The sequence below is a fragment of the Nelumbo nucifera genome, chromosome 3 (assembly GCF_055504915.1).
Source record: "Nelumbo nucifera cultivar China Antique chromosome 3, China Antique-T2T, whole genome shotgun sequence".
Taxonomy (NCBI): domain Eukaryota; kingdom Viridiplantae; phylum Streptophyta; class Magnoliopsida; order Proteales; family Nelumbonaceae; genus Nelumbo; species Nelumbo nucifera.
The window spans coordinates 57597522-57617901 of record NC_142651.1 but is presented as its reverse complement, the minus strand read 5'-3'; the positions used below and the strand labels follow the sequence as shown (position 1 = coordinate 57617901).

General features: G+C 35.1%; 2 protein-coding genes across 5 annotated transcripts in view; one reads left to right on the top strand and one right to left on the bottom strand.

The window, feature by feature from the left end:
- The first annotated feature begins 986 nt into the window (after positions 1-986).
- Positions 987-8842, top strand: ING1 (RING/FYVE/PHD zinc finger superfamily protein). 3 transcript variants are annotated; one of them, XM_010265701.3, is made up of 8 exons: positions 987-1133; positions 2044-2115; positions 4421-4608; positions 5536-5599; positions 5764-5863; positions 7736-7871; positions 7952-8079; positions 8169-8842. In XM_010265701.3, the coding sequence occupies exons 1-7, from the start codon at positions 1106-1108 to the stop codon at positions 8060-8062; spliced, it is 699 nt and encodes a 232-aa protein (XP_010264003.1). In that variant the 5' UTR covers positions 987-1105; the 3' UTR covers positions 8063-8079; positions 8169-8842. The 3 variants fall into 3 exon arrangements, with proteins under 3 accessions (XP_010264003.1, XP_088758440.1, XP_088758439.1); XM_088902314.1 differs by having other exon boundaries at positions 8191-8328; XM_088902313.1 differs by having other exon boundaries at positions 8176-8313.
- Positions 8843-11728: 2886 nt separating this feature from the next.
- The window catches only part of PTAC3 (plastid transcriptionally active 3), a 110459-nt gene continuing 101807 nt past the window's right edge, over positions 11729-20380 (bottom strand). For both annotated transcript variants that reach the window (XM_010265699.3, XM_010265700.2), the window contains exons 11-13: positions 17187-17390; positions 12931-13064; positions 11729-12190 (exon numbers count right to left, since the gene is read on the bottom strand). In XM_010265699.3, coding sequence (XP_010264001.1) covers positions 12016-12190; positions 12931-13064; positions 17187-17390 — 513 coding nt within the window. In that variant the 3' untranslated portion in view covers positions 11729-12015. The remainder of the gene's footprint in view (positions 12191-12930; positions 13065-17186; positions 17391-20380) is intronic.

The following is a 20380-nucleotide window of genomic DNA, read 5'->3' as shown; positions in this document are numbered from 1 at the left end:
GCCCATTTGACCCAAAATGGTTTAATTTCTTACCACCACCTAGATGAAAACACTATTTTTTCTAGGTAGTTTTTTAAAGTATAAACTTTTATGTTATTGAAATTATTAATTTATTAAGTATGGATTTTATTAATTTAACTTAATGATGAGAAGAAACAAAAATGACTTAAATATATGATTCAGTGAATATGAATGCAACTTAATAACTTAAATGTTGGATTTAATGAGAAGGAATTGAATGCTTGAATATCTTAAAATTACCTATTTTCAATTCATTTAATATCAATAACCAATTATCCTATTTGCCCTTATTTTTATCAATAAATTTAAATATAGAGGGGTAAATTTTATCATAAAAAAATTTCAGAAATATTTTTGAAACCATTCGTGCACTTTAAAGTAGTATAGATAAGTCGATAATACTTTCATATAGAGTAGTTAATATAAAATTAATTTTGGAGTGAATTAATAACATGAACATGCCAAATTAATTGATTTGTTTACTTTAATATTATTAGTCATCTAAATCTTATATTAATATTTAAATTTAACTTTTGCACTTAAATCAAATTTGTCATATAATAAATAGAAGTATAGAACATTGAATTAATACCAAATTAAATGAAGAGATAATTAATAGGCATTTCAATCAATGACAATTTCACAAAAAATTAATGGCAATTGATATAGTGAAAATTATAAAATGCAGAAAATTTAGAGGGGTTTGATAGAGTAAAGAGGGTTAATAGGGGTTTGAATTGATTTGGAACTTGGAAGAGCTAAAACCGATTCGGACTCAATTATAATCGGGGCACATCAGACCAGGGTCGTCGGGTCTGCCCGGCCCATCGATAGCCCTAATTGCAAGGCTGATGTTTTTAGAAAATAAATGTTAGTTAGAGGAGGTTTTTGTAATTATGTGATAGTTGGAGGGGACGAGGGGAGGTTTGAATAAGTTTTCCAAAACCAAAAGGTATAAACGGGTGTAGGTCGTAATCATTCATACTTAACCCTGAATCTGTTCCTTCTAGGGTTCGGTACTTTGGCGGGAAGACAGAACAGGTTGAAACTATTCAGTTACAGGCGAGGATTTAGAGGTCCTCCGATGTCGTTCATGGAAGATTTTCAAGCCAGTGAGTTCCTTTCATATATCTCTATGATTATCTTTACGAAGACTGCTTTTTCTGTTTTCAGCCGTCGTCGTTGGAAGGAACCTAATCCAGTCGCCATTCGCTATTAATTTCCTCGAATTAAGATGAAAACAATCTTATTGGGACCCTTTTTCACTTAATTCATTAGAAATTCGCTTAATCAAGATAGTTGGAATCATGGCTTGATTAATTTAAAATGTCCTGACACGAGATGGTTGTTTAGGCTAGTAGGTTAGGTTTCTTATGCTTTAGAATGTTCTGGAACAAGAGATGCCCATGAAAATGTATGCTCATTTGGCTTGTTTAGGTTAGGTTTATGGTACTTTTGTGATGAGAGGAATGTTTTTAACATCATTGAGATTTATTTCGTTGTTCTTTATATAAAATCTGTGCAGTGGAGGTAGGTGAATGTATATTAGACAAGAAGGTGGTTAGCTGATTTGGCCTGAAGTTGAGTTTTGAAACGGAGGTCTACATTATCAAGTATCAACCCTCAGAGACTTTATCCGGGATACTAGAATTGTTGAGTCGAACGAGGCCAAGGAAGAAAATAAATGAATAAATGGATGACTTTGTATCAGATACTGCAGCCATTTGATTATGAATTGAAATTAACTAATTGGACAAGAAATCCGAGGAAATAAAAATGAAATTTCTGAAATAGCTTATTAGGAGTTTGCTTTGGGTGGATAAATGGTGTCTGTCTGTTCATTTTTTATGGGAAGTTAAGGGAAGCTTCCTGACGTGTGTTGCTTTTTTCTTTAAAAATCTTGATGGATCATATACTCTTAGTTATTGTGTCTTGAAATGAATGATGGTTTCAAGTTACTGTGATATGATGTGGCTCTCTGGAATTTGATTGTTGTTATTTATTAGTTTATATTTTGTTCAGGCCTAGAGTCACTGCCAACTATGCTGCAACGCCAATATTCATTGATGCGTAATTTAGATAAAAGCTTACAAGGTATGTTTTGTATCGACAGTACTTTGAATCACTATTTTATTGTTTTCACTTTTAGTTTTATTTAATATACTTCTTACTAAAGGAAAATATTATTTATGTTAATCTTTAAGAGTTTGGAAAGAAAGAAAAAAAAAAGTCATATTTAGAAGATTTGGCAATATTTGGTTTCTACTTCTGTTAACTTGGGTTTCCTCTCTAATGTGCACCTGAGTAAATCCAAAGTCCATTAATGTAAGCCTCCAGCAATTTTCCCAGCTCAAGTGGGGCTGATTTTCTGAGTGGGAGATTTTCTCAGAAAAATTGGGTTCAACCCAAGCCTAGCTTGGGTTGGCATCAAAAATGACTTTTCAGGTCCAGGCCCAGCCCAAAGCCCGAAAGTACAGGCCCAACCTGTAAATCTGGCATCACTTTATGCATGGTTTCATATTTATATGTTTGTTTATAGTTTATTTTTCTTATTGTTAACAAATTAGTATTTTTTTTAATGTGTTCAAAAGAATATTTACAAGTACAATATGTAAGGCATCCCTTAAATATGCAGTATGCTAGTTTAAACTACCTACCTTGAGTTACAATCTTTTACAGTTAGTTCCCCAGTGGAAACACCCCCCATAAATAACTTAGCCCTATTTACCTACTAGCACATTTAGCTTTCCAATGAAATGTTACATTCAGTTCAGCTGTCAATTTTCTGATTTCCACATTAGATATCTATATTTCCATGTTCTCACTGTATTATTTCTAAACAAGCCTACCACTACTTTGGAGTCACAGCCACCATAATATTCTGTAAATAAGGTTTTGATTCCGTTTTAGTCCTTGTAGAACCACCAAAAGTTCTGCCCTTGTGGGGTCTTTATGTCAAATCCGACTTAGGCTGAAGTTTCTAAACTGAAAGATTTATTGCTTTGTCTTTTTTGATGAATTTATTGCTCTATTGCTTTGTCTTTTAGTCAGTAAAATAATTGAATAATAAAATTTTAATGGGTATGGTGGTCTACCCAATTTCCATTTCAGCCATTAAGGATCCACTACCTCCTTAAAAACTTTATTCGCTAACAGACAAAGTGTTAAGCTTTTCAGATGAGCATCTTCAGCTGTTATCAAATGGCCCCTTTGAAAAAGAGCAACTGTAGCTCCATTAAAGCTCCTAACAACTCCCCCAAACCTAGAGTTCCCAGGATTCCTCAATCTGTGAATGTCAAAATTCATCTTGACAACCAATTGCTCTGTAATGTATCATTATTTTATTTTAATGAATGCTTTTCTTTATCTTTCAAAAAAAATCTTGATAAAAATAGGAAGCATCCACAAATGGGTACTCTTTTCCTCATTGTAGAAGATGTAGCAGTTTGCATCAGTACTTCATTAGTTTGGCTCTTGTCTTTAAACATCCTTGCATTTTGTTCTTACAAACTGTCCATATGATAGTGGCTCTTGTACATCCCCGCAAAATTTTACTCATTTTCTTTGGTAGAGAAAAATGAAGTTTGGTATAAGCTTGCCAAATCCACTAGGGGATTCCACTTGCAACCAAATAGTAGAAAGAAAAAAAAATCCCAAATACTAGAAACAGACAAACAAGAGATTAATAAGAGAACAAATACACCAAGTATAGGAATTTGAAGAAAGAAGCATATATAAGAGAACAAACCTGAGTCACTGGCTGTCCATATTGTGCAGTCGCTATGAGAGAAAACACACAATCCCTTAACTGGTAAACCATCCCCCAACCCAAAAGTCAAGGTTCTAAGATAATCCCTGATATAAACACAATGAGATAACAATGCCTCTTTATTGGAGATCAAGGAGAAGAGACATTGAGGAACCTGAATTACTGGTTCTCCAAATTTTGCAATCACTATGAGTGGCATCTAGAGAGAAAGCACACAGAGAAGTCAATAAGGGAACGGACAATAGAGATATTGTTTCCCCTTAACCCTCCTAAAATCAAGGTTCCAAGATAACTCGTGATTACTCATAGAAATACAATGATATACCAATGCCTCTCTATCGGAGGTTAAGGAGAAGAGGCTAAACTTGTGTCCCACCCATTGGCTGCAAGGCCATGTATACTCTTCATCATAACATGCTATAGCCCGTCTGACTCCACTAAGAACTTCCACAACCACTTCCCCTAAGAGGGCTATATTCCTAAGCATAAGTTTCCCAAGTCCTATACCCCCTTCATTGATTCATCCTTTTATAGTCACCCATGTTTGTTTATATATTTTACTTCTCTCTTCTGCTGGATTAGGTTTTTTTCTTTTTGAGGAAAACTGTGTTTTCTTGCTAATGTGAACAGAGATCCAGCGGCAAAATGAACAACGGTGTGAACAAGAAATAGAGGATATCAAGCGGGGAGTTAAGTCTGGTAATATCACACCAGATGCCTCACTTATCAGATTTTCAGATTATGCTCTTGAAGAACAGAAGCACTGCATTAGGATTGCTGATGAAAAGGTTGCCTTGGCCATCCAGGCCTATGATTTGGTAATTAAAGTTGCTATTCCATGTTTACACGTGTTTAGTTTTCATCTTCATGGTTGTATAATGTGATTCCTTGTTTATGTGTTTTGCCTGAGTCAAATATATATATATATATATATATATATATATGTTTTAAAACGCGGAGGCTTGAGGCATAGTTCAGAACGTAAGAGGAAGGACGATATCATTTTTCTTTATTTTTAATAAAAATCGTTTATATTAAGAAGAATGAAGATGCATAGCACTAGTTGAAGGGGGGGGGGAGAGGTCTGGGTGCTCCGCCCCATCCCATCCCTTCTCTTTCCTTTTCTTTTCTTTCTTTTTTTGTTTTCTTTTTTTCTTCTCTTTCTTTCATTTTCTTTCCCTTCCCTTTTTTTCTTTTTTCTGGTGGTATTTTGGCTAGGTTGTTTTGGAGTTTGCATGGTGCTTCTAGTAGGGATTTTGTTCTTCTCTAGGTTGCATTGGTAGACATTAACGAAGCTTGGGATGCTTTCTTCCTACCAACTAACAATAAGTTTTGGTTTTGGATGTTGCTTGGAGACTTTGAGCCAAGGATCATGCTCAGGGTGTTGGATTGGCAGGATGTGCTGTCGTTTTTTTGCTGCTTCTCTTGGCATTGTTTTTCTCATTTTTTTGGGATGTTGTTTGGATATTCATCATGCACATATACTTTCTTGGTTATTAGAGAAAGAATCTTCTATGGCTATTCATTTTTTATCAATGCATGCATACATTCATCTACTAACAGCATTTTCTATATCTACTTTAAGTTTGTCAGGCACCTGGTTGTGTCAGGTGCCTGACACAATCATTGGACTCAACAGGAAATTTTAAATTTTTCTGCTAAAGTTGTTTCTAAAGATTGTATAATTCTAAATTAACCTTTTCTTTTATCTTCTTTGGTGGCAATAATTTGCAATCTTGCCATAGGTGGATGCACACATTCAACAACTTGATCAATATTTGAAGAGATTTGATGAAGAACTTCGACGAGGTACTTCCTGCATTTAGCTTGGTAGATTCTCATCAAGTTGCATACTTAATCAGTGTTATGCCTGGCTGAACGTTTCTTTGGATAAAGAACAAGTCTAGGTTGTTTACATAGATTTATTCCCATGATCCTTTTCTCCTTGTGTTATGGCAATTTGGCTCTTACAGAAAGGGATCTAGCTTCTGCTGGTGGGGTAACTGCTCCAAACCTCGATATTAGTGTGAAATCTGGAAGGGGAAGTGAAAGTAGCAAAAGGGGGCGTAAAAAGTATTTACCTATCTCTACTTTACTGTTTAACTGTTTTACATCATTACTGATTGTTTAAATAAGTCAGTTATGTTATAGCTTCTTAATCCTTTGTTCAACTTACAGTTCTTGTCATCCTTTTGGGAACACATCTCAGAAGATTAGGAGTAATCCGTAGAAGATCTTGAAATTAAAATTGCATGTTTGTTCTCATTATCAAGTTATTTGACTAGATCTGGAAGTAGGTTTGAAACTGTTTGTTGTCATATTAGGTAAGCTTATTTTTTATGAATATAAAACAACCATGAAGACAACCATCTTTAGAATTGGCAATAACAATGCTGTCCAAAACATATTGCTATTAAGGGATTTCTTTTCTCCCAATGCCCTGTGAATGAAAAGAAACTTGTGTATCCATAATCCACTGGCCATATTTTCTCTTGATTTTTCGTTATGGAGGTGGTTGGTAAGTTCATTAGGTAAACTCTCTGCTCAGTTAAGGCTTTCAGGCTCAAGCCTGGTTAGTCATTTTGTAAACTGAGAGCCAAAAGTGGAGTTAGAGGCTTGGGCATCATTTGTCTAACAAACTTAAATAAAATTGAGTGCTGGTTTTTTCTTGTCACCTTTGGTTGTAAAGAGGAGGCAGATGAGGTTCTGAGTTGGGAATCAAAAGAGGGTTCCAAACCTACCTTTGGATCGTTGAAACCCTTTTGTTGGATCCTTAAGCAATATCAGTGGAAACCAGCTGGTTTGGATAGATGTTTATGGTATTTTGCTTCATGTGGTGCTTACAGACTTTGAAATTGATTGATTGGAAATGTGTGTGGTGTATTTAGAAAGATAGATCACCACACTAGGACATGGAAAAATCTGGTGGCAGAGAGAATTCTTGTTGAGGAGCAATCATTATATCAAATTGCAGACTTGATAAATCTTCTCTATGTGGGTGAATGGTACGGGCTCAGAGTTATTGTAGGTGAAATCCCTCTTAGATGGACAAGGGGTGCGGCATCAGGATGTTGAAACAGTTTCAGGGGAGTAGAAGATGAAAAGTTGGGACAATGAAGGTGGTTCAGACTTCAGAGGTTGAAGACAAGGGTATTTTTGGAATTTTATATCTTTGTGTTGATGGAAGGTTGGGGATTTTAAATAACCTTGGGGGACACAGGGAGGTAGGAGTTGATTCAAGTAAAGATTTGGAGTTTGTTGAGTTGGAATGTATGCCGATGGGGGTAAGAATGTAATAGAAGATTTTGAGTGTGGGTTGTTTGATCGGTATGAATGTGATTGCCCTTTCTGCACCTCAAATTATGAGACAGCTGATCACCTTTTCTAAACTGCTCTAAAGAAGACTCGTTTGGGCTCATATTCTGGGTAACCTTCACCTTATCTGGTTTTTTCCACATTCTACCTCTGCTTTCTTGGAGAGCTGGCACTTAGAAGGCTTGTCCAGCAATGGGAAGACCCTTTGGTACATGATTCCAGCTGCTATAATGTGGATTATTTGGATAGAAAGGAACAACAGGGTGTTTGAGAACAAGGTTTTTGTAGTTAGTTTACACTCTGAAATTCTATGAATCTGTGATTTTCATATAGATTACCATACCAATTATCAGACTTTTATAGTCAAACATTGGGAGTTTTTCCCTCCCATTTTTTAGAAATACAAATGTACTTTACCTTTTACTTGAAAAAAAGAAAAATAAAAAAGAATTGATGGTTGAAAATTCTGGATGCACAAGTTTTTGTGTGTCCAGTGTATCAATACTTTGAACCATGGCAGTAGTGGCCCTTCAGTTTTGCCTGTCAAGGAGTTCTTAGTGCTTTCTTGTTGTTTTGTTGGAAGATGCATTGTGTACCTTGTTCATGTTCTCTAAATTTCATTGTGTGCAGAACACGCTTAGCATCAGCTGCAGCAGCAGAACCACCAAGTATGGATTTAGATTTGCCTGTGGATCCAAATGAACCCACATACTGTTCCTGCAACCAAGTTAGCTATGGAGAGATGGTTGCATGTGATAATCCAGATGTGTGTATTTGATTTCTTTGATGATTTTGATTTAGTTGCTGGGAACTTAACCTGATTCTGGCCTTCTTCCCTTTTGACAGTGTAAGATAGAATGGTTTCATTATGGCTGTGTTGGTCTCAAAGAACAACCAAAAGGGAAGTGGTACTGCTCAGACTGTGCAGCGTTACAAAAGCGTCGGAAAGGAAAATGAATAGCACATATTTTCTGGTAAGTTATGACACAGAGTTCTTTTCTAACGTTGGCATGTTTGCTTACTAATTCCTTCATATGCTAAAACAAACTTTGTTAATTAAAAGGATGTAGGAGCTCTGTTTGCAGATCATGTCTTCCAAGTTCCACAAGGAAATGGAGTTTCTGTTGCTGCTAATCTAGTTCTGGTATTTTTCATATTCTAAGATTTTGTGGAAGGTGGAGGTCCTAAGCTGATTGTGAGAATTAAAGATCATGAGAATAATCTCTGCAGTTTGCAGTATGGCTTCCGCCAATGAATCATGTTCTGGGTGTTTCCTGTATTTGTCATGGGCAGAGTACACCAAGGAACTGAAGATGATCTATTCTGGGTTGGTTTTATAACAAATTCAGTCATTAGCGACAAAAGAGGAAGCCAGACCCCCCCCATAATGACCTTGGATTGTGGTATTAGGATTTCAACTTTCAACAAACCGTCCCTTGTGCAGGGAAGTTAGCATTTTAGGTTTAATGCCAATTTTCAGGCTCCTCACAAGCATTGCGGCATTATCCAGTCCTGGTTTTACTTGGACACCACTCTGACGTCTTTAATTTGCATATTGAGACTGATACTTTGTAGCATTGAGATTTGAGAGTCCAAGCAGAGCTGTTCAAGCCAGAGAAGCCATTTCATGTCTGCCTTGTATAATCTTTAGAATAATGTAATAGCAACAATAAACATATGGGCTACTTGAAGATGTGAATCCTAAGTCTCAACCCAGAGGTTTGTTTGATGACTCCATTTTGAATGTGATTCAGCACTCATGGCCTGAAACCATGTAATTTGGTAGTTTCAATTTAGGAGCGATAAACATTTCCTTTGTGGTTTCAATCTAGGCTTAAATGATTTTCCTTTGGGGGGAATGCGAATTGTTTTTCCTTTGGGGGGAATCTAGGCTTAAAACCATTTGGTTTGAAATAGATTGTTTCTCAAAGCAAAAACGCAAAATAATATTTCTTGAATTCCTTGTTTCAAAAAAGTTATTTAATATCATATTCCAATAAATATATAATTTATACACTACAAAATTTGTTTTTATTTGAAAAACCATTATTTTAATGGTTTCAAAAACATCATGTTTTTGCTTTTTGTTGCTGTAGCAATTTCAAAAACAAATGAAAACAAAAGTATTTATATTGTAGAACACCCCCTTGGGGGTGTGATTGCTATTCTTGTTGGTACTTCCAAAAAATAAAACAAAACTAATTGGTTTGAAAACATATTGATTCTTCAAATATACACGGAAAACATGTACTTAGACATGTATGTGTTATTTGTTTCCAAAAATGAAACAAAAAATGTCTTCTTGAATTCCTGGTTTAAGTAACATGTTTTCATGTGGTTATTTAATATCATGTTCGATTAGTCCTAATTTTTAAACTGCAAAACTTGTTTTTGTTTTAAAAATATTATTTTGATTAAGGTTTAAAATTTCGTCACGTATCGGTTGATATGTATCACTTCGGTAGGTTTTTGGCACGGTACACGGTATCAAATTGAGTGTCGTATCAAAGCCGTATTGTAACCGTATCGTGAAGTCTCGAAGCGTTTTGGCACCGCATCAGCCAATACGGTAGTGTATTGATCAATACAGTACGAATTTACTGTGGTGGAAACGCAAATAAAACTCCCTTCGAAAGAGGGCTTTTAAACCCATTTCAGAAGCCCTCTTTCTTCTCTAAACTCTCCAAAAAGCTAACCTTTTTAAAGAATCAAATCTTGTAAAAATTTGCCAAAACATCTATAAATTTGCAAGATTCAATAAGTTTTTCAAGCTTCTTCCTCTCAAGGAAGGTTATGCCTCCTTGTGTTCGAGAGGCTTATGCCTCTTGCATTCTGAACTATGCTTCACGTCTCTAGGTAATGGAATGCCTCTATGTTTTAAAACATTGATATTTATTTATTTATTTTTAGAATAAAATATGTAAAATAATTATTTCATCTATTATGTCCATAAATTCATTCAATTTTTTGTTACATATTTACTTTTCTTAATTTTAATTTAATTTTTAGAATAAAACATGCAAAATAATTATTTGAATAAAAATAAATAATTATTTAGTTTTTAGAAAATTAGAATTAAAAATGCAAAATAATTACTTGATCTATTATGTCCATAATTGGATAGTATGTTTCTATTCCCGACTTCCCGTTTATTGATTATAATATGTTTTTTTTTTCATAAAATCCACTAACACGTGTTATTTTTATGCATAAATAGCTCATTTATGTCTTATATTTAGTGATATTGTTGTTAATTTATGATTTATTAGAGTATTTATAGCATTTCCATGTGTTTCCATGCATATCTTAATTTTTTGTCCGTATCCATGTGTATCCAAGGTGTATCCTGATACGTCTCTTAAATTTGCCTTTCCGATATGCATAGAGTTTCCGATACTTTTAACCTTGGTTCAAATATCGATACGCCGGTAGGGGCGTATCAGGCAAATCGATACTCATTTTTATGTTTTTTTTTTTAATTTTTTTTGCAACCGGTTCAAGGGGCCAGTTTAGGTCTCCTCCATCCCCTGAACTGGTCAGACCCTCGATACACCCATTGTAGGGGCATAACAGAGGGGTCCCAGAATGATACGTATCGACCGATACTTTGAACCTTGATTTTGATGATTTCAAAAACATAAATAAAACGAACTTGTTTTTAGGTCTCAAAAGTCAAATCAAAAGATAGTTCAAATGGGTGTTTGTGTTTGTTTCAAGGTTCTAAATATGGGCATATCGGGTGGTATCGATACTGTTTTTTGTGCTTTTTATTTTTTTTTTCAAAACCGGTTTGGGGTGCATCCAATACACGTATCGGCCAACACGGACCGATGTATCAATTTTTTGAACCTTGGTTTGTTTTTCTTTTCATGACATGGCATTTCAAAAACAAAAACAATATTGAACACCCCTCACTGACTAAAGAATGCAAGGATCGACCATGAAATCCTATAACTGGTCCTGGAGCAGCACAAGTGCACAACTTTTAATGGCAGAGGGAATTGACATTAACAATTAATCACGGCCCTCACAAGAAAGCACTTCAGAACTGGGACCTGAAATTGTGGATATGGTCCAGGGTCACTGAGACTAAGCATGGGTAAAAGATCCTTTTATTTCATTGTATTTAGATTAAATTATAGATTGTCACCCCATGCACCTCGGGGTAGTGACATTTAACCTCCAGAACTTTCATTTGTGACAGAGACGCCTTGAACTTTGAGATTCCAATTCTTTGCCCCCTGTAAACATTGTCAGCTAACATGAAAAAAGATTCTCATATAACGCGAGCTGGTTAAATATCTCTAAATTACCAAATTACCCTTTCCTTAATTTAGGGGACCATTTTTTCCCTTTTCTATATATTTGTACGAGTTCTTTACCTTTCTTTTTTTTTTTTTTTAATTCGAGTGTCACTACCCCAAACTACAAGGTATAATTTATCCTTGTATTTAATGCAAAAAATGAGATTATATTTTCCATCAATGAAGCACAAGCACAAAACGAAGTTGAAGAACCTGGCCTCATCTCTAATAGTATTAGATGAAAACCCTAACATAACCAATACAATGACACTGAAGTTTGGATAGTAGACTCTAAATATGTATGAATTTGATTCTGTTCAGAAAAAGAGAGCCTCAAGTTCATGGGACCTTTTGATATATATACCAAATCATAAAAAATACAAATACAGATGCAGATTCGTTCATAAAGATTCTAGCATAGGGGTATATAATATTACATACAAAAGAAAGAAAAAAATGATAAATAGAACAAAATTTAGGTGGTGCCGTGTAGTTAATAATGCAAGGCACCATGTTACACTAGAACAGCTGGAATGGTTGGTAAATACTGGTTGGGTTTGTGATGTATCTAAAGTTTATTCCCTTGTGGAGTTTTACTTCTTGGAGCTATCCTGATTCATCAACAACAACGCTATTAATACTCTGCCTAGCAGAAAGCACCCTGTCCAGGGTTTGGTCTGGGACAGTGATTCCTGTTGTCTCCATGTCTGCAACGATTGCAATGGCTGCATCAAGCTCACCGATGTCAAGACATAGAGAGATTATCTCATCGTACAGGGGACTGCAGACAAAACAGAAAGGGGAGCAAATATTAGTATCATGTGAGACTGCGCAAAGACAGGCTTGGCCTCAGATGACCTCATTGTTGCTTTTTATGGTGGAAAAACCAAGAAAATGCAACAATCACAACATATTATGACCTGATATCAAGCGGTTCAAGATCTATTTCTAGGCATTCTTTCAATCTTTTAAGTGAATGATCAATTTACAAGCACTGTATTTAATTACTGGACACTGACAAAGATTTCAGATTTCATTTTTCTGCCTAAATTCAGTTAACCATAAAATCAACTAATTTGTATATCCTCTATTCTCTATGCATGGTAAAAAATGAAAGCTTTTATATTATTCCTAATGCTTTATTTGCAAATTCAAAGTTACACAAAACATCTAGACATTTCATTAAACACATGGAACAAGGGATGCAATTTTGAAATCCTAAAAGTGATGGAAAATTCCCCTAATCACTAGCCAAATACACAAATGTGTTTCAGGTAAGGGCAATTTTTCAAGAAGAATTGTAACTATGCTATATTCTATCTGTAAACAGAAAAGCCATATCAAGTGAAGCTAATTTCATAGTTTTTTTTTTGTTCTCAGGAATTCTGCCAATTTTATTTTTTACTCGGACTTTTTGAAAAATCTTCAAGACTAAAGGAAATGGAAAATTCCCCTAATCACTAGCCAAGACATTTGAAAAATTGTCTATATTCTACTGAGAAGCAAGAAACTTGATTATACCTCCCAAAGATGTAACCAAGGCTGTGTGTTGTCCGCAATATTTTCAAGAAAGCTGAAGGGAGTGGAGCTTTTATGGCTGCACGCAATATCATTGCACAGTCCCCAATAGTTGGTGTTCCACCCAATTCGATCACCTGTGATGTTGTAAAGTGCCACTATTTAGTTTGGAACATATAATGAAAATTAATGTTTTACTATGCTAAATTGTGAACACTAGCCTCTTAAACATGGAAGCTCAAATAGGTAGTTTAATGATTAGACTTGAGGTGTGTAGGTAAAAGAAAATTGATACTCTTAATTGATGTTTTATGTGCTATTTAATGATACTGGCTTAAGGATGTGCATCCAAAAAAAATTCAATAGGATTTCTAGGGTCCCTGTAGGTAGTGAGGTGTGCAAGTACTTAAGAAAACTGGAAGAGGAGTTCTACATTAGAATATTACAATCCCTTTCTCTGTTGAGAAACCCCAAATCTAACATAGACCTGTTTTTAATACAATGGATATTCTCCCCACATCAGATTCTGTCTTCCTGCTATACCTCAAAAGCCAGAGAATACCTGATGAGTGCCGCTCCTGACACCAGATTCTGTCTTCCTACTACTTCACAAGACAGAGGATCTGCCAATGAGTTGGTTGATCAAAGGATCCAGAGGATTCTGCTTATCACTTGTTGCAAAGGTGTCTTGCTTCTCCAATCTGATGTCTGAGATTCCAGGGTCCATCCATTTCTCACTTAAACCAGCTAATAATTGATTTTGTATCTTCTTCTATCAGCAGTCTTGAGAACCCAGATGTGTTGGCCAATCTCAGTCTTTGAAGAGTCATGTAACTCAGCCTTTATAGAATTCCCAACACCAACCGGACCTGGGAAAGCTAATATACCCTCCCCTATATGGTTCCTGAAAACACCACCATACCTGACTACCCTGGGGTTCCCAATACTGCACCCATCAAAATGCATCTTAATTCTGCCTATTAGGGGAGAGCTCCACGTCATGATAAATCGGTTACATATGGAGGAAGATACTGACAGTCTGCCACTATGGGACCATCCTCTTAGGATATCATTCAGCTGAAAAGTAGAACTTTTTTCTTGTCTTCATTGACTAATACCGATCAAACCATTGCTTCCTTGTACTGATGTTTATCTTGGAAAATTCTCATGTTTCCTTCCTCCCAAATGGCACTCCATAAAATGGCAGCTCTTGTGCACCTTCACAAGACCTTCCTCTTTTCTTCCCTAGAATGATAATGCTAGGTTGAAACAAAGTGACAGCATCTTACTTGGGGGGGAGGCATCAAACAAAGCCAACAAAAAAAGTTCACAAATACATTACCAAGTAACAGGAAATTAGTAAATGATAGGTGGTTTCACAACTTGCCTTATAAAGGAAGCCATATTGCCTAAATGGCAGATGAAAGAACCAGAAAAGAGGGGATGGAAATGGATGGCTTGCAATGGGGCAAGGCTGTTGCATGAGGTTTTCTCATGGATATTGGAAGGTGGATGGTATGACCGGTCCCTAAATTCTGATTTTTTTAAGGATTGCAAATAGAGGAAATGTTTTTGTCAGTCTTGTCAGAAGGAGGACATGCCCTCAATATTGCCTTTATATGTTACTTCCCTTTCTTTATTAGCATGTGTTTTCTCCATTAAAAAAATAAAAGGTTATATAAGTAAATGGAGTGCCAATGTTTTGTGTTGTTCTCATGTATAACATATTGGAATAAATAGGACCTAAGAATTGCATTATTTATTTTTTTCTTTGCTTATACTATTAAATCTCCTTCAAGCCCCAACAAATAGAAAATGGAATAGATACCACCCCCACCCCAAAGGTACAGGAAAATGTATCAAGCAATTATGAAGAGGTAGTACAGGAACTTGAGTATATTTTATTGTAGGTATAGAAAAAACAGAATGATGAAGAGGAGAATAATATGACAACTTCGTTTGAGGTAAGCTGTTATCTATTCTTGGACATTTGAGGAGTTCTCTTGGCGAGTTGAAGGAAGGTTGACAGGTGGTGGTGAGTTAGTTGAGGGATGGAAGGGCTGATCCTTGGTATTGTCATCACACTTTGAGGGAGCCTAGACCTTTAGTAGCTTGTGAAGAACATTTGGTTCAACCAGGTCCAGAGATCAGAAAATCAGCTAGGATTTGTTGAGCACCAGTTTATCCTATCTTGTATCAGTGATGTCTCATCACCAGAGTTTGAACTTGTTCTTTTTTAGTGACATAAATTTTTTACTTTATCATGTAAAAAAAAATTGTTAACTAGAAATGGGGTACACTTAGGGATGCAACTTGGGCCATGCTAGCCCAAACTCAGCCAGAAAAAGTTGGGAAGGGATGTAGGGTTGGGTCAGGTTGATGATTGGCTTAGAGTTAGGGTTGACTTTTGCCAGCCTGTGTTCACTTTGGTCTGGTTAAGGTTGACCCCTTGGGCAACCTGACTCTACTACTACTAATGTACATATGTATTATGTACATATTTTGATTTTTTTTTTCATTTATTTATAGTTACTTGTCTATTTTGTTTATTTTGTTTTCTTCTAATTTTATTTCCCATATATGTTACTGTGGCTAGTGTATGATGTATCAAATTATTGGTCTGATCTTGTTAGTTGTCATTAGTGATTTCCATTCCATAATTTTATGTTTTATTATTGCTGATTTCATAATTTTATATTTTTAATAGAAGATCTATTATAATATATAATAGATTCTAATCATTTGAAATATTCCTTTTTTCACTTTCGTATAAAAGAACCAATAAAAATATATGGTCATGAAAGAGAATTTGAGAGATTTTATGAAATTTTAAGAGGATGGGAGAAAGATCTGGCTGGACAAAATCCAACCCAAAGTCAACTTCAGGTTGGGTTAGGGTTGAGGGATTTTAGGTTGGATTAGGGTTAGGGTTAGGGTTGGGCTAGGGTTGGCCTCAATCAAACTTGTACCCCTAACCCTAGGTACACTGGAGAGAGTTGTATTTGGGCCCAGTCCTTCCTGAGCAGAGGGTTTCTTTGGGTGTATAGGAGACATTTTCATTTTTTCCTTTTCCTTTTCTTTTTTTGATATGGTAGGTAATGAGTGATTTCATTAATTATACAGAAATAAAGATTACAAATCTTTGCAAAGAGCAAGCACCTAACTTAATATACCTACAGTCCTAATACATGAGGATATATAGTAGTTGCAAGAATACTAAACAGAAAAGCACCAAACAAAAGAAAAAAAATAAAACTTCCAATATCTCAATACCTCTTCCATTGCATCTCAATGTCCATAAGGTGCAGCATATTCAGCTGTTTTAGAACCAATCTCCAGTCCAGAATGAGTGAGCAAATATCTACAAATTCTGGAGTGGCCATCACTTGTTTTACAAATTTAATAAAAGTTTAATTTGTAGATAAATAAAACCTTGTTCTAAAAATTCTTCCATTTTTGTAAAAAATTGTTATACAGGTGTTCGAATATCAGCAGGTCCCCCCTTTGTGTGCCTGTCCTGTTTCTGGAAGCTTTTATGGGGTATCAGTACCTTTCTCTCCTATGCATTAATAAATGCATTTATCTTTGTTACCAATCAAAGATGGGGAACTTTTATCAGGAATGTCAAAATAACTGGAAAACGGAAGCTTTTGCTTTATACATAATGCAATTCAGTATAAGCTCCCCTTTATCAATGAAGTTAGGAATGTTCCAAAAATCTTATAGCAAAATGCACTCACATCCGTTAAAAGGTACCAATTCTTACAGTAAAAGAAGCCCATAACATACAAAAAATTCATATTGAAGCAAAAGAATCTGACAGGCACCGATTCTGGAGTTTTCAGATGACATGAAGACTTTTAAGACCCATGAGAGAGACATTGGTCACTTTTAAGTTACAACTTAAATTTCCCTTCAAGTTTGTGGTAGAGCAGTAGAAGGGTCAATATAATATGTTAAGATATAGAGCCACTAATTTTTTTCCTATTCAGACCATGGATAAGGGGGGAATTTGAAATATAAAAATTTGTAAACAATTATAAGGCCATTAATAAGGTTTGATTTTGAGAGATGAATTAAAAAAAAAAGGAAAACAAATACAAGTTTAGGAGAACCACATTATGGGAAAATAAGCAAGAGAAAACATGAAGAACATTGAATAAGAAAAGTAATAGAGAAGAAAATATAAACCAAAAACAGAGTATATCTATGCAGCTGGAGAAATATAAAGCACCAGGCAAAAGAGGATAAGAGCATGCCTTCTGCATTACTTTCATTGCCAACTCAACTTCCCATTCTTGTGACCATCTTCGAGGGGGTCTTTTCTTTAGTTCTCTCTCCCATGTCCAACCCCAAGCATCAGCAATGGTATACATGTCCTGTACATCAAAGATCTTTCTTTCACGCATCACCTTGAGTGCTTCATGAATATCCTCAGGAAACCAGTCATCATCATCATCATCCTGCATACATATAAAACAAACACCAGCTTTTGTGAACAAAAAGATGAGCTCAGGTTTTGAAAAAAGCCTGAACAAGAATAGCATGCTTCAAATCGGCCTCTATATTATAGAGTTTAGATTTGACAAAACAATGATTAGAAACTCTCAGTTTAGTTTCTGTGAAACATCAAATCAGTGACTTGGGATAGAATTTTGGCCCAAATTATTTTTTAACCAGAAGAGTATTAAGTAAGATTTTGAGTTAGGACGAGACATTTGGCTCAAATATAGTAACATAGAAGATATGTAATTAAACACAAATGTATTATTAATAATATACAGTTTCAGTTCATTTTTATTCAGGACGAAATTCTAAAATGTAAAAATTGAATGATGTAAAGAGCTAATCCTATCCCTAATTGCAAATCAGCAAATGTGATGGCATTTTATATGGCTCAGCATGGTCTTTCCAACTGTTCATCCTTGGTTTCCTATGTTGTCCATATCTCATCCCTAGGTCTGGCAATGTGGAGAGATGAAATGTTCAATACAGAACATGCATTTAGATAGAGTGACCTCTTGCCCCACCGCAGTCTATTAGATGGAAATTGCCATATAAGTATTTACTAATGTCACAAACAAGTGAAACCCTTTCTAGCAACCTATGTTACTAGACATTTAAAAAGAGTGATACCCATGTCCAACACTTCAGATTTAAGTAGATAGTGTGTTGTAGGACAAAGTAGGGGTACTGCAAATTTCAATCTGGCAGTGGGCTTTGAGGGGTGAAGGAAGGTTTTTTGGTGATTAATGAAGAACAGTGATGGAGAAGCAAGTAGAGAGCTTGGGCCCACCAAAGAATGAGAAAGAGGTTAGAAAGAAAGAAAACTCTAGCTGTTAGAGTAAATAGAAGAAGAATGGATCACTTGAAAGAAGAAAAAGGTGAAAGAGGGAGAAAAGAGAAATTCCTGGCAACCACCAGAATTCACTAAACCAAGGTTTATTTAAAAAAATCAACTTTCTTTTTTTTTTAATTACAAAAACTCTATTTATAGACTTAATATAAAAAGTCAGATGTCCCACTGCAGACTCCAATTTGAATTAGGAAACTGACTCAAAACAACTTCTAACGACTTAAAAACTAAGATGAAACTTATAGGAACATTCAAATAAGGTCTCTTAACTGCTAAAATAACTCCAGTAACACCTTACTAATCTTACTATAACTTAATGCAAAGAAACTAAAATTATTAAAAACAGTAAATCTTGATTTTACAATGAATGGCGAGACAGAATTCATGTAACCAATCCCATATAGTTGGGAGGCTTAGAAGATGATGATGATGAGTAAATCATGATTTTATTTTGAATAGTAATTACAGGAATTACTACAAATAGTAAGTCAAAATTACCATAAATAGTAAATTCAGTTTATTAATAATAGTAAACTTTTGTAAGACTTAAAACCCTATTCTTAAGACAACTAAAGATTACGACATGAAACCCTATTAAACTTTGAGAGAATAATTTAACAAAGATTATGACTTGAAACAAGTGTATCAGAGAACCAATTTGGCTTCATATTAGGGATATCAACCATGAAAACTATATTTCATTATTTCTTTTGGGACACTTGATAGAAAAGTTCAAAGAGAAGAAGAAAGATTTTCATATGGTGTTCATTGATCTAGAAAAGGATTATGATAGAGTTTCTAGAGAGATAATATGGTGGGTCTTGGAAAAGAAAGGGGCTCAAAACATAGTTGTCAAGGCAATGCCTAGGCAGGCACCTAGGCGACAAGGCGCCCTTGGAGGCTCGCCTCACCTAATTGCCAAGCAGTTTTCTATAGTGTGTTAGAACTTTCATATTCTTAATTTTTTGAGGTTATAATTTTAAAATAGACATTTCTAAACTAAAATATTCATTTTGTGTGTTTATATACTAATTTCTTTTTATTATTTTCTTATTTGTTAGGGTTTAATCAACACAAACATTGCTAAATGCTGTATTGAACCTTGAAAGACTTCAAAACCTGAACCAATAAGTAAGGAAGAACTTAAAATGTTGTCTAACCAACACATTTACTTCTTTTTCTTTACTAATTTTGTGTGTCTATACTATATACCAATTTTCTTTTTCCACCTTTTCTTTTCTTCTTTTCCTATAACAGAAATAGGGGTTCAGCCCTTATATTTTTTTAAATTTCTTTTCTTTCCTCTTTCTTTCTTTCTCATGAATATGTTGGAATATGTTGATTTTCTATACTTGAACATGAAGTTTATACTTTTCTTATTTAAATTATGGATAATTATTAAGGAAATATGATTATGGAACCTAAGGAACTACCCTAGGATACATATTTTTACTTGAAAAAATCCATCGCCTAGGCAACTAGTTGTCACCTAGCCTCACCTTGGCGCCTTGAAAACTATGGTTCAAAATAGGTACATAGACCTAATTAAGGATATGTATGAGGGGGCAACAACCAATGTTAAAACACCCGCAGGAGAGATTTCTTATTTTACAGATACAATGGGTCTTCACCAAGGTTCAGCACTTAGCCTTTACCTATTTGCATTAATCATAAATGAATTGACTAAACATGTTCAGGAAGAAGTTCCCTGGTGCATGTTGTCTGTGGATGGCATTATTTTAATTGATGAAACTAATGAAGATTAAATGCAAAATTAAGCTTATGGATAGAAACAAGAGGTTTCAAAATAAGTAGGACTAAAACAGGATATATGACATGTAAATTTAGTAATAACAGGAGTGTAAATCAGAGCACACTTAGGATTGGAGACCAAGAGATAACTAAATATGACCATAGCTAGTACCTTGGTTCAATAATTCATAACATGGGAGAGATTCAGGAGGATGTCACCCAAAGAATTAGAGCATGTTGGGCAAGATGGAGGGGTGCATTTGGACTTTTGTATGATAGGCAATCAGGATGCAAACAGATCGGATCGGATTTGAACCGGCGTATATAATATATCTGAATCCGATC

Coding starts and splice junctions, on each gene's coding strand:
- ING1 (XM_010265701.3), top strand. CDS start 1,106: ATGTCGTTCATGGAAGATTTTCAAGCCA. Junction 4,609..5,535: donor CCATCCAGGCCTATGATTTG/GTAATTAAAGTT, acceptor ATCTTGCCATAG/GTGGATGCACACATTCAACA. Junction 5,600..5,763: donor TGATGAAGAACTTCGACGAG/GTACTTCCTGCA, acceptor TGGCTCTTACAG/AAAGGGATCTAGCTTCTGCT.